The 13,868-nt window shown below is 35.9% G+C and overlaps 3 protein-coding genes across 3 annotated transcripts in view; 2 read left to right on the top strand and 1 right to left on the bottom strand.

Annotated features, from left to right (window-relative positions):
* Window positions 1–9: 9 nt before the first annotated feature.
* On the top strand, window positions 10–1,710 carry LOC121970849 (protein TIC 20-I, chloroplastic-like). Its single transcript, XM_042521844.1, has 2 exons — window positions 10–153; window positions 819–1,710. The coding sequence occupies exon 2, from the start codon at window positions 830–832 to the stop codon at window positions 1,601–1,603; it is 774 nt and encodes a 257-aa protein (XP_042377778.1). The 5' UTR covers window positions 10–153; window positions 819–829; the 3' UTR covers window positions 1,604–1,710.
* Window positions 1,711–2,966: 1,256 nt separating this feature from the next.
* LOC121970853 (protein ULTRAPETALA 1-like) lies at window positions 2,967–6,971 on the top strand. The gene is made up of 4 exons (XM_042521847.1): window positions 2,967–3,532; window positions 3,695–3,948; window positions 5,209–5,533; window positions 6,505–6,971. The coding sequence occupies exons 2-4, from the start codon at window positions 3,741–3,743 to the stop codon at window positions 6,677–6,679; spliced, it is 708 nt and encodes a 235-aa protein (XP_042377781.1). The 5' UTR covers window positions 2,967–3,532; window positions 3,695–3,740; the 3' UTR covers window positions 6,680–6,971.
* A 3,563-nt stretch (window positions 6,972–10,534) lies between these two features.
* The window catches only part of LOC121970848 (secretory carrier-associated membrane protein 1-like), a 35,264-nt gene continuing 31,930 nt past the window's right edge, over window positions 10,535–13,868 (bottom strand). The window contains exons 11-12 of the mRNA XM_042521841.1: window positions 11,110–11,175; window positions 10,535–10,961 (exon numbers count right to left, since the gene is read on the bottom strand). Coding sequence (XP_042377775.1) covers window positions 10,875–10,961; window positions 11,110–11,175 — 153 coding nt within the window. The 3' untranslated portion in view covers window positions 10,535–10,874. The remainder of the gene's footprint in view (window positions 10,962–11,109; window positions 11,176–13,868) is intronic.

The following is a 13,868-nucleotide window of genomic DNA, read 5'->3' as shown; positions in this document are numbered from 1 at the left end:
CCCGACTCAACCAGAACGTTCTAGTTCCCGATAAATCGCTCCGTCGCTTCTCCTCCGATCGAGCCGCCTCCGTCAGACCGGAGGTGGGGAGGGTTTGGATCGATACCGTCCGGAGAGCTTCGCCGTGGAAGACGACGGCGATCTCCTCTAAAGGTACGTTTTTTTAGGTTAATCGCTTTTCCCCCTATCGATCGACCGTCTCTATTGTACTCATTGCTACATTGAAAAATCGGAAATGTATGGAAACGGAGATCCTCCTCCAATTTTCTCCTCCGTCGCGTACTTCTTCCGCCGGCGACAGCGCATAGCGGCTACGTAACGCATAGCTCTGTTCGTAATTAGGGATCTCCAGTTAAAAGAAAATCGAGCTCGTTTATTTTTTCGATTTCGGATCGTCCTCAATTTGGTCATTCGTTCTGTTTGTATCCGACAAATGAGATCGTCGTTGCGAATGGCTTTTGAATGTGAGAATTGGATATCTTCCGGTTTCTCCTACTTTTCCCTCATTTTCAAGAAAAAAAAATGGATTAAATGAAGTTTGATCTCGTAGACTGGAAAATGGAATTTAAATCCATCCTTTTTGAGAATTGAATTTTCTCCGCTTCAGATGCATCCTTCAACTTATTTATTTGTTCAATGAAGTAGGAATTTTAAATCCTATGATTGGTCGCTTCTTCTTTGCGGTATTAATTGCTTCACTTTTTTGAACCAATTATGTCAAGAATCCAAGTTTCAGTCTTTCATTGATTGCATTTATAAGTTCTTTTATTTTCTTCCAAGTTCTTCGCCATCTCATTTTGTCTAACATTTCTTGGTAGGTTGTTTCAACATGATTACAACCGGAAAAACTACCACTGTTTCTCTGCACCCAAACAGAAAAGCTGCCCCTTCCTGTGCGAAACCCTATTCTTCTTTCAAACTTGTCCATTGCATCAGTCTTCCTGCAATTAGATCTCCTAAAATTACGAGCAAACGTAGTCATTTTCTCTGTGGGCGAGATGGCGATGCGGCATCGGAGAAGGTGCCTCTATTGGCCGTAAGTGACAGGAGGAGGACCAGAAACAGAGTGATTTCCTGCAGAGCATCAAAGATTCCTACTCTCTTCATTTATCCTCCCATGACCAGTAAACCCAAATGGTGGTGGAGGTCCTTCGCCTGCACTCCTTATCTCCTCCCTCTCCACTTGATGTGGTTCCACGCCGACTCGGCCTACCGCCTCCACCCTCTCATGGAGAACTGGGAGTTCCTCGTCAACCCCTTCCTCGACACGATCTCGCTGATGCCCAATTGGATCATGATGTCGCTCATGTTCGCGGCGTACTACCTCGTGGTGAGGCGGAAGGAGTGGCCGCACTTCTTGCGGTTTCACGTCATCATGGCCATGCTGCTGGAGAACGGATACCAAGCGCTGGCGATCGCCTGCGGCTGGCTTCCGAAGACTCTCTACCGCGGCAGGCTCGGCGCGACCTTCTGGCTCGCCGTCGCGGTCGCGCAGTTGCTCACGGTGGCGGAATGCATGAGAGCCGCGCTCAGCGGCAAGTACGCAGATGTTCCCTTAGCGTCTGATGCTGCATATATTCATTCCGATCTAGATTTGTTCTAGAGAAATAATCAAGATGGGAAGATTAAAATTTTCATTTAACACATCCATCGAGATTAATTAGGCTAAAATATGATGCTTTGGATAAATGAAGCGAGATCAAATATTATATCTGTACAAACTTGAAGATAATAATTTATTCTATATTATTATGGGTAAGGGTGTCCCAAACTAAAAGAAATATTAAATCAAATGAATATTTTTTTAAAAAAAAAAATCAAAGGACACACATTTATTTTTTTTTCCCTAAAATACTCTTTTAGCTTAGTGTTGTTGTAGCCATTATTATTGTTAGTTATTATTTATTACTACAATGTGTAAAAGTTATTATGTAATTTTGAATATTCAGAATTTAAAAGTTTAAAATTTAGAATTTAAAAATAGTCTATTTCATTCTTAATCCAGTTAAATTCATTATAATAGATCATGTGTATTTTTAGGATAAAATCACTTATGGGATATTGTAACAGTAGAGCACCAACAAAACTAATGAATTTGTTAGGAAATAGTGAAAAGACAGAGGCAAGGCAAGAGAGTTGGAGAATGATATCAAAAGGAAAAAGACAATGTAATTCTGTAATGTACATACAAATACTTGAAAGATAAATCATTTCTTCATATGTTCTAATACAAACTAGCTATTTCCTAATCAACTTACAATCCAAGTTGATTTTGAAATAAGTTTTTGGCAATGATGTCTTCGAGCGGCGATCGACCAGGCGCAACGTCTCTCTCTGTCTCTTTATCTTCCAACAAATCTATTTCTCAACGAGCAAGATCATGAATTTACTATTCAAGTGTTGTTTACTGCAAAGGATGAACAGTGTTAGAGGACGGGTAGAGGAGAATAAAGTCTATCACTTTTTCCTGTGACCCAGAATCCAAGTTTGATTATTTGGAGAAAGGCAACTAGCGACACCCAGGTGGCCTACGGATGCTGTAGGAAACCAAAAGGTACGCGCTTTTGTTCATCTCCCCTGCAATTCCTACTAAAATTTCCTTTTTTACTTCATCTTCTTCTCCAACTCGTTGTTCATGGTAGTTTGGAGTCGAGCGACGACGAGTCTGTTTTGATTTCGATGGGGGGTTTTGTGTTCGATTTTGAAATGATGTTTTGTTTGTTTGTTTGTTTATTTTTGAGAGAAGTATCAATCAATCAGTGAGGGACGGTGCGGAATGGACTTTGAGGAATAATTAATGCTGTTCATGTCATGTCATGCACGAGACTGTGGACGGAGAGAGCAGCTACTGGTTGCGGGTGGCTGCTGATGCTGACGGCGATGCCATTGCCAGCTCACGGCACGACAATACAAGAACAGTGGCGCAACTTCGACAACACTGCTTCTACTTTAACGCCGGCCTCTTCTGGGATTCCGAATGTGGCCCTTTTTCTGCTCTTTACGCTTCTTTTTATTGTTAAAGGAACGCCCTTTCTCTTCCTTCCTCCGCTTCCCCTCTAGTTTCAATCTCTTCCAGTTCCAGATTTCTCTGGTGAGGTTTCTGATGGAGGTCACGGTGAGAGTTAGCTAGGCAGATTGAAGAGCGGGAGCGGGAAAGGCTGCAGGAGAGAGAGAGAGAGAGAGAGAGAGAGAGAGAGAGAGGCGCGTTTGGGCCCTCAATGGGAAAGCTATGAGCCTATATCGCGTATGCCCTTTTCCCATCGGTTTATTAGGTGGGAGGCGTGTACGATGCGGCTCCTTTCGATGGATACTCGTGTGGCCTCTCTCCTTGGCGTGCCGCAGCATCGCTCCGGCGCCTAAAGGCGGCGCCTTTGTACCCTTCGTGTTGCTTTTCCTGTGAAGCGTTCCTGCTCCCGACGAGTTCGCTCGATCGCCTAGTTAATTTGAGGTTGATACGTCGTTAGATTCTTCCCTTGGAAACTTAGATCTCAGCCCGAGGACCCTTGGAAACTCCTGCTTTTGTTTTACGGTGGTAATTCGATTTGTCTCTGATTGCATTTGGGCGATTCTCTTCTTTATTTCTCACGAGTTTCGAAGCGCCCCCAAGCCCATCTCTTTCTTCGCTGGGCTTGCGCTCGTAGGGTTTGGTATAAAATAGGGATCCTTGATGAAGCTGTGTGTTTTCTTCTTGTAGAGCGAGCGAGAGAGAGAGAGAGAGAGAGAGAGAGAGAGAGAGAGAGATGGCCAGTGATCAGGGAAAAGATGCCTCCTTTTTGTTTGCCGACGAGGAATTGGCCGAGATGAGCGGGTTTAATAGAGGCGCCGACTTCGTCGAGGTGCTGTGCGGGTGCACGAGCCACCGGTACGGCGATGCTGTAGGGCGGCTTAAGGTTTTCGCCTCCGGCGATCTCGAGATCAGCTGCGATTGCACGCCCGGTTGTCAGGAAGGTGAGTTCGATCATCTGATGCCTTTTTTTCCCTCGTTTTGCCGCTCCGGTCGTAATGTATATAACGTTGCAATCTTTTGGAAACAAAAGAAGACGATCTAGTCTTCATGATACACGTTATTTGTTCTTGGATTCGTGCTTCTTAACTCGCGATAAGATTCGCATGATTGCAAATAATTGTTGTTTGATACCATGCAACTTGCCCATTGTCTTGTTCATGTTGACTTCTCCTCGTCTGCATGCAAGTAAAGGAGTTGATTTGTCACGTCTCTCTTCAGTTTGTGCCTATTTTAGATGTGTTCTGGTTGATTGTTTGACTGATCTCTAGATCTATTATCTCAACTACTTGATCAACTCCTCTTTGGATAACAATTATCACACAGTAGTCTCGTGAGTTATTCATTCCTCAAGAAGACTCTCTGCATGTTCCTTTTGTTACTTTTCCTCTTAAGTTGTGGTTTACTTGATAACTCGAGCTTAATGTTCATTTATGACATGTTCTTCCTTATAGCTGTGTTTTCCAATTCATACTGTGCCATCCTTTGTGATCTAGTTTTGTATGAAGTTTACTGCATTTATTTTACTTACCTAAGAACAGAGATTTTGGTGAACAATATAGAGTATTTGCTGGCAGCCTTTTGTTTTCTCAGAGATGTCAGCAGCTCAGCACTGTGCTCTCATGGTTCTGGCCATATGCAATCAAACATTCCATAAAATAACACCAAAATGCATTCTACAGAAATTACTCACAGAAAGGTGCCCTTGCAACCCTTTCTTGTAGTGAGGATTAGGAAATAGTTAAATAGATTTCCAGTCATTAAACTTCCCAAATGTACAATCTCTTTGGTCTTTCAAAAAAAAAAAAAATTGTCTATCTTATCCTCTTGTGTTGGTAAGAACTGTTCTTGTTGGATCTCTATGTATTTCAGATGAAGTAATCAGTTGCCTTACCGAAAAGTTTGATTTAAGTATGCCAAGGCATGAAAAGAAGTGCACTGAAACATGCCAGCAGGTGAATTTGGAATTAAATAAGATTTGTCAACTTCTGAGTCACGTGGGTGATGCACATAATAGGAGCTAGTAGCCAAATTTCAATAGAAATGAGTAATAGGAGTTCCTTTTAATAAGCTGAATCACATGGATCAAGCAATCTATTGCTACCATATGAAATCAAATCTTCAATCGTCACTTTATTTAGTTTTTGTCTTGCCACAAGTGGCATAATTAGTAATCTTCTTTCTTCTCGTTCTAATCTAATCAGATAAGTTGACACCGGCTGCTTTTGAGAAGCATTCTGGGAGGGAGACTGCGAGGAAATGGAAAAGCAATGTGTGGATCATAGTCAAAGGAGACAAGGTTCCACTTTCAAAGACAGTGTTGCTTAAATACTATAATCTGGCATCGAAAGGTGCTAATGGCTCTCACAAAGGCCCCAATGGACGGCTGTGTCACCGTGATGAATTCATTTGCTGCAAGAGATGTAACAAGGAGCGTAGATTTCGCTTGCGTACTAACGAGGAATGCCGCAGTTATCATGATGCTGTGAGAAATGCAACCTGGGAATGTTCTAATTTGACATTTGACAGGTAAGAGTTAATATGGCTTACTAATGTCAAGGTACTTGTTCTTTTGCTAAGTTTTTTTTTGTTAATATGCTCTTGCTATGATTTATTTGGTCTGTATGTTCCATGAGATAGTTAATTTCATGGTTTCTTCGTCTCACAATGAAAATACAGAGGGAAGATGATTTCAGTTGCTATTGAACTTGTTGCTTACTTATACTTTAAGGGATTTGTTTGCCGGCGATGCTACCTAAAAAGTAAATACTATGTGTATCATGCAAGAACTCAAGATACTCTAGGGATAAAAATGCTTATGGTTTTATAGGTTGGCTTTTTGAGAAGAAATAAAGAAGATATCTATATCAAGTATTGGAAGAATTGATAGTAGTATGTTCCAAACTGTTCTAAGCTCACTTCCAGTGCCCTGCCTTCAGTTAATCTCTACTTTCTTTGTACCGTGCTTGCGCAGAGACAATATTCTGTTATACAAGTTGATGAGTTCTATTTGTTATGATTGTCAGATGGCTCGTATAAGTTATTCATAGCATGCCTAACATCCAGTCATTTCGTTTGGCAGACAATTATGATGATGTATATACATAACTTTCTTGTTAAGAGTTTGGTTTTGTTTGAATTTCAATCCCACTACTTGATCGACACAAGTTGGAAGACTTTTCAACTGCTGTTTCTTACAATTAGGCCACAAAGAGAAACAAATTTGGTCGCGACAGATTCCTAACTTATTTGTCTTCTCATTATAAATAAGTTAGCAACTGCTGTTAAATTGATTTAGTTTGATGAATTCTTCAAATATAAGTGCAGTGGTAAAAGATCGGATTCTCTGACATTTATTTTAGAACATATTGATCAATTGAAATTCAAAAAAAAAAAATCTTTCATTTTAAAATGATTCTGGCTAACATTTGTCAATTTTTTATATGGTGCTCTTTCTATTATCCTAGATTCTTCTTATACCTCATTATCTCATGCACCAGGATCACCTGCGATGATGAAGAGGAGCGAGCAAGTCGTAAAGTTCTGCGGGGATGCTCGCGATCTCCGTCCTGCAAGGGGTGCACAACATGTGTTTGCTTTGGATGCGAGATATGCCGTTTCTCAGATTGCAGCTGTCAGACCTGTGTTGATTTCACTAGCAATTCTAAAAGCTAAGTTAGTTCGAGGGGTTCTAATTTATCGGCCATGGACTGCTGCAAGTTGCGCAACCATGGCACTGGTTAAGAGGCTATTTCAGGTTCCATTGTTTCTTCTCATGCGGTCGGGATTTCGCTCGCTTTTCGACGATGATAATCTGCTACCGGTGAGACATTTTGACAAACCCACAATTGGGCATTCTTTTCATCTTCTTTTCATGCTATGATGGACGATGTATGAAGACCTGTGATGGGATCTGTAATAGTTGGCACATTCTTTTCTCATGGTCTCTAAATTCTTATTTTGATTCCTTTCTTGCTTGAAACATTTCTTTCTTTCTTAATGGATCAATAGTTCAATCTTTTGATACATGTGCAATTTTCCAGTTCCAGTTTGTCAATATTTCTGCATTTATCCAAAACATTTGTAAGATATAAACAATTAGGTAATTTTCTAGAGAACAAACTTAACAAAGTGAGAAATTAGAAAAAAAGTGCAATAAAATAATATTTTGATGGTATTCTTTAGGCAATGCTAGTGATTTAATTTGGTGTTAGGTTGGGTAAGAATCTATTTATAAATAAGTTTGAATATGTATATATATATATAATTTGTTAAAATGGAAATTATGAATTATTTGTAAATAATATTCACGAATAGAATTTATAATTTATATTTATTAAAAAGCTTTTTTAGATTTGGTTCATTTTGGATTGCTCCACTTGACTACCTAACTAACCTAACTAGCTCATTTAAAATTTTTAGGGTGAAAATGAATATAAAAAATAAATATTTGGGGTAAGGTGATAGAATGAGGGTGGAGGGGAATTATTTGGAGTAGATCCACTGGTCCATTCTTCATAATTTAGATCGTGATCGGAATCCTGTCAAAATTGACTACGATCTTCTTTGGATTTATCTTACCATTTAGATTATAGTTTTAGATCGAGTCAGTTGGTCGGAAGTTGTTAGCGGTGGGCAGGCCACCTCCTGCTCGACACTATATAGTTTGTCCATCACTGACAACCTCCGACCGCTTGACTCAACTTAAAATCATAACTTAAGTGGGAAATAAAATTAGGAAAGATCAGTCAATTTTAATCGAATTCTTAGAACTTATGGACAAAAAGAGCTGCACTCAATTATCTTAGGCAAAATGAATACCAATGACGTGTCAAAATTTCTATAATGATTGATTCCGAGTGATGATAGTAGAAAAATCTTAAAATTTCGAGGGGTAATTTGTAAGGTTGTCTAAATTAATTTCAAGGGTAAAAATTCCAAAAGTCTCTCCTTATTTTCGTTAACACAATTAGCCATTTTTAATTTTTTGCAAGACCAAACCCAAGTTTAAATCAAATATAGTTTAATTTATTACCATTTACTTAAGTTTAAAAATTATTTTAAAAGTTCTAGACCTTCTAATAATAATTTTAAAACTACTGTAGAATTATTCTACGATCAACCATCAATCCATCCCAATTAAATTTCTCATTTATCAGACTAACTAACAACTAAATTATTTAAATGTCTAATTGACAACTAATTAATTAAACTAATACTAATTCACTTAATTATATGTCATTGGGTTCCATAAACTATTTTTATAGTGGGATTATTTTGCAATGCAATTCTCTTATTATCCGTATATCATAACGAGTTTTTGAGACTCGAATTCATGTTTGTCCCGATAAGTCGAGTTCAAGAACTTTTTCTACTTTGTTATGATCTATCGGAAAGTATGCATAGGTTTAATCGAATGGTTCTTGGTTACACTATCAATGGGATATAAACCCTCATTTACTAAGAAAGGCACTTACAACCCTTTCAAAGAGCCAAATTCTTTTGCATCAAAATAGTTGAATCCTTATGCATCAAAGTATGTTGATCTTCTTATAAAATAAATGATAATTTCGACTTTAAAGCTATTTCAAAGATACTACACTCATTTAAATGAGATTTCAAAAATACTAGATAATATATTAAATGGACATTCTTTAGTTTTACTATGCTTCTTTAGACATCTCTATGTCTACAAGTGTGAAATCTAAGAATAACTTATTGTATAATCACAATTAATCAAGTTGAAAATGGAATATTATGGAGATTAGAAAAAAAAATCACATCTCTCTCTAGGATCGTGATTAATAATCGATGATAGTTCATAATGCTCACAAAATTTTTATTTTTGTTTTTTTTTATAATAGATAGACAACTTTTTTCTTAGATCACCTACTAGATAAATCTAAATATAACTTCTACACACTCAAAAGTCTGACATTTAAAATATTTATCTGTAGTAGAATTAGAATCTTAATTTTTTTTTATTGTTCCTTTGAATGTTTTACCACTCACACCCATAAAATTTTTAGTTCCATTATGAGATGGTCAAGTACAAGGGGAAAATGTACAATAATGAAATGTGTAAGGCCTGCTTGTGATATTGCATAACAAAAGTGTATAGAATAAGGGTAAGATTAGAAGTAAAAAAATTGTGAGGACCAAATTGCCATATTGGCAATTCAGTGAAATTTGTGAAATACAAAATTGGAAGGGTTAATTTATATCGTACTTTGTATGCTTTGTAAAAGAAAGGATAAAAATGGCAATTAGGAGCTAAATTATAATTTTAGAATTTACATATACTTTATGAGATTGAAAAAACGGAGATCTGAAAAAAAATCGAGGGTAATTTATAATATTGTCGCTATGTAATTTAATTAGAAAGGTAGTCAAATTAATGGCAAAAATGCGAATTATGAAATTTATAGTGCCAACAATTAATAAGATTATTCAAAAGAAAGAATAAAAACGAGATAATAAGGAGAACAGATCTGGTTGTAATTATGAATGGTTCATCCTTTGATCATTAAAAAAAACAAAAGATCTGTTCTCAAGAATAAGGAGGTAAATTATATTTTATAAGGATAAAAATAAGCAGTGAAATATTCAAGGGTAAAATTATAATTTTGCTGCAATCAAGGGCAAAATGTGAATTATGAAATCCCAAAGCTCAATTTGTAATATAGCCGATTACTAGATTGTGCAAAGAAAGTGCAAGATGACCATTTATATCAAAGATCAAGTTGTAATAAAGCCAATTAGAACAAATAAAAAGATTAATTTCTAAATTTAAATTTTCATGAATTTCTCTATAAATTATATTTCAAATTTATTCGATAAATAAATGAAGAAGAAAAACATCTTTAGAATTAGTCGAATACACATCTAAATTATCTCTAATGGTAAAAAAGGCTGTTATCATAACGGGTCCTCTAGGATGACCCATATATATATATATATATATATAATCGCTAAAAAATGCCTAATTTTTTAAAAAATATTAAAACAATACGGCTATAAAAAATATCCTAAAAACGTTTGTAATAACATAATTGCTAATATCAATTTTTTATCGTAATAACTTTTAAATAAAGCTCTTATACATGTAGCCTATATCAGTATTAAAACTAATTTAATTAAATTATAATAATTTTAATCAAATTAAAATAATTTTAACTAAGTTAAATATATATATTAATATAATAATACTTAATATGTGGCAATCTAATTAAAGAAAAATAATTTTACTTCCAACAGTATTTAGTTTAGGGAATGAAGAGTAAGACGAGGCATAATTTGATTTTTTTTTTTTTAATTAAAATGCCCTTATAATAACAAAAATAAAGAGGGCTCTCTTAAATTTTTACTCTTTGTTAAATTACTGAGTCAGGGTCGAATATTTAAAATCGGATGCACAAAGCCCTGTTAAATTACTTAATATGAAATCCGAAGAATGATCGGACTATATTAGATCTATTATACAGTCTAATCTTATCAGGTATTGAAGCAATTCTACTATTGCACCAATAATGAGAGTCTAATGCTGCATTAAAATTTTGATTCTAGATATGTTCTAACCAGCATTGCATGTAACAACAAATAAATATGGATCATAACTCGTTAACAAACACACCACAAATTTACAGGGAAAACTGAAGATAGCAAAGATGAGTAAGAACAGGGCTTTGGAGAAGAGCTATACACGCACTAGATGATTCCCAAATGAAAATAAACGACGAAAACTGTTATGACTCGAGCAACCAAAACCTGAATGGTATGATGACTTGCATGAATGACCGAGAAGAAACAAGCAAACTAGAGCACAGATCAAATACACACTTGGTCGAGAGAGCACTGACAACGATGATATTCATATCGCCGCTCTCATGGCGACTTGTGCTGCTTCACGCTGCATCTCTGCTGCCTTTCCACTCCCGCGGAAGTACATGTACACTTGCTGCATGGGATTGCGAGAACAGTTGAGCAAAAGAATATTTTAAGATAGAATAAAAGAAATTTGTTCAAGCTCAAACTTCATGCCAACTTTTGTAGCATATTTTCACAGTACATAGTAAATATTAAATAGGAAAGGAAAAGAAAATCACCTGGATGACCCAAACACTAATCAGTGCCTCCAGGCAGAACAAACCAAATCCAACAAAATAGAAGATCTGAAAACAACAAAGAACAGTCAGAAACAAAAAAAAAAAAACATTTGTTTTCTTTAGAGTCCGTTTTAGCTTTTTAGCAGAAAGGTGAATACGCTCACCCCATGCGCCCCTCACAACTGTCCCTAGGTTATTAAGGGAGGTAAATCACTCTTAACTTTTCTTCTACAATTTTATGGAAGGGAAGTCCCTTGCATTAATATGTTGTTATCTTGTATCGTTATAGCCAACATACATAAAGGAAAAGTGATTGCCACTCAATTATAACAACCAAGTACAGACTCTAGTACCCCAAACTTAATCTGCACTGTTCACGGTAGCATGGAGCTAGGTAGCCTTAATATGTCAAATGAGAAATTTCTTTCATAAAAGCAGAGAAATGCAATCACAAATGTGATCCAAATTTAAGAAAACAAAAGTCTTGTTTCAGAGATTATTTCACACATAATTTGTGATGATATTACATTCAACACTTGACCACTACTACTCTTGAGGAGTAAATCATCCAAAGGTAAATAAGTACGAGAAAATGAAGGGATAAATGAGTCTGAGTGGATGAATAAATCCACATATTTACTATAAGTGAAATGATTTATTCATTTCCTTTTTATTCACTTGAATAAGTATAGGTTGGGTATTGCCAGGCTTGTGTATGAAAAGCTTGTAAAGCATGCTTGCATCAAAATTATAAGGATGGATGAATAAAATTTGAATTGCAAATACTAGCGAAGAAACTATGCCTGGGAATTGCAGATGAAATACAAACTTAGTTGTCAATATATAATTATCAATTGCACAATCTAGGGTGAAAATTTATGTTAATCATATCATAAATTGATCATATCATTTGGGTCAAAAAACATTATATTAAATAATACAAACATAATTGCATATTTTTAAAAAATAATTTTATAAAGTGTACAATTAAATAGTCTCGTTTTATATGAGATAAAAGTTATTAGTGTTTTTTAAAATGAATTATCTTCATAAACAAGTTAATTTGTGTCAACTCATTATGCATTCAGGTTGTGTCTAATATTGTTTGCTCTAGTACAACCAAACTGAAGTGGCTTATTCCAACCACATGATAAGCTCAATATTATATATATATATATATATAACAAATTAAGGAAGGATATTGTATGATCATATCATCTTTAGCGAATAACATGAGACTAGTTTAAGCGAACAACTTAGGCAAGATTAGCAATCTCTCCTTTGTTTCATCCTCACAAGCCAGAGTATATATCGTCATCTTCACACCACATCAATGCCTCTCTTCATCTACCTTGGACCCCTTTCATTTCTCCTATCAATTTTTTTCTTAATGACTATGATTCCTTCAATTATATCTATGTGCAAAAGGGGAGCTCGATGCACGAAGCTCCAGCCAATGCGGAGTCCCAGGGAATGGTCGGACCATATTGGATCTATTGTATGCAGTCTTACTTGCATTTTGTAAGAGGCAGTTTCCGCAATTATATCTCTGTGCAGTATGAACAATTTTTGAGAAATGGATAAATTATATAATTCCAGCATCGACCAACAGAATCAACTATGATTTCAAGAATATTAGGAGGCTAAAGGCACTGATATGATTTCAAGAAATGGATAGATTTTATTGCACATGAGAACTTACCCCAACCAAAACTTTGTCACTGATAAGATCCACTGCTGGCAAGATACCTCTGCAGCAGATAACATGGACATGAAATTTTGTTATGATTTTTATAGAGAAAGCAAATTATCCTCAAATTTGTATAGTGTCAATCTCCAATGAAACATCATGTTCAAAAATGTACTGACAATTCGTTATGCCTACTAGCAGGATTAAGGTAAACAGGTAAAAGAAAAAAAAAAAATCTTTGCAGATCAGCTTAGGCCATCAGATTTCAAGTAATGGTGTAACATTTGCTTATTGCATATGTGCTTCTGAAGAGTTTAAGTTGCCAGCAGTGCAAGCTTTAAGGACTTGTGCAGAAACCAGCATTGTTCAACAATATATCCAATAAGGTCCATGATTCAATGTGAATTGCTAGTAAGCATGGAAAATTAGAAAAGATATATTTACCAAATAATGGAATGCATCAAGCTAATCAATTAAAGTCTATTCTTGTTGTAAATTCCAAGAAAACTATATACTAGTAGTTACATGGCAGGAAATCTAGACAGTATCAGTATGCACCATCACTAGGCGACTGATTTACAAAGACACAAGACAGAAGGCACCTTTATTTGTGGACACTCTCACAAGACTACTATAGTAATTTAAGAGGACAATAATGTTACAGGAAAAGAAACATCCAAATTTTTATCTAGGGAAATGAATAAACTGAAAATGAAGGGTTTTATTGAAAAACATTTCCTAATAGAATCCATCATGTTAGGAGGTTGGATAGGAGAAAATTTACTCTTATATTTCACTGAGTATGAGGATAAGCATACAAAGTTGGAAGTCTGATAATTGCAGTATGGATTAGAAAAATTTAAAATTATGTTTATTCTAGAATGCCGAAGATCATGATTCTGTTTCCTACCAAATGAGAAGGTGAACGGTTTCTGATAGGTTCTCCAATGCAAATAAATCCAAGACCAATAAGGAGAACGAATAGAAGGGGGGAAAATGATAACCACTAAGGCCATCAAGTGTTGACAAGCAAGGAACCTCAAGCTGCCAAGAGAATATCCTTGCACCG

Source organism: Zingiber officinale, chromosome 4A (genome assembly GCF_018446385.1).
Source record: "Zingiber officinale cultivar Zhangliang chromosome 4A, Zo_v1.1, whole genome shotgun sequence".
NCBI lineage: Eukaryota > Viridiplantae > Streptophyta > Magnoliopsida > Zingiberales > Zingiberaceae > Zingiber > Zingiber officinale.
Note: the sequence above shows the minus strand (reverse complement) of the source record. Positions and strands in the feature narration are given on the sequence as shown.

Coding starts and splice junctions, on each gene's coding strand:
- LOC121970849 (XM_042521844.1), top strand. CDS start 830: ATGATTACAACCGGAAAAACTACCACTGTTTCTCTGCACCCAAACAGA.
- LOC121970853 (XM_042521847.1), top strand. CDS start 3,741: ATGGCCAGTGATCAGGGAAAAGATGCCTCCTTTTTGTTTGCCGACGAG. Junction 3,949..5,208: donor CACGCCCGGTTGTCAGGAAG/GTGAGTTCGATC, acceptor TAATCTAATCAG/ATAAGTTGACACCGGCTGCT. Junction 5,534..6,504: donor TCTAATTTGACATTTGACAG/GTAAGAGTTAAT, acceptor CTCATGCACCAG/GATCACCTGCGATGATGAAG.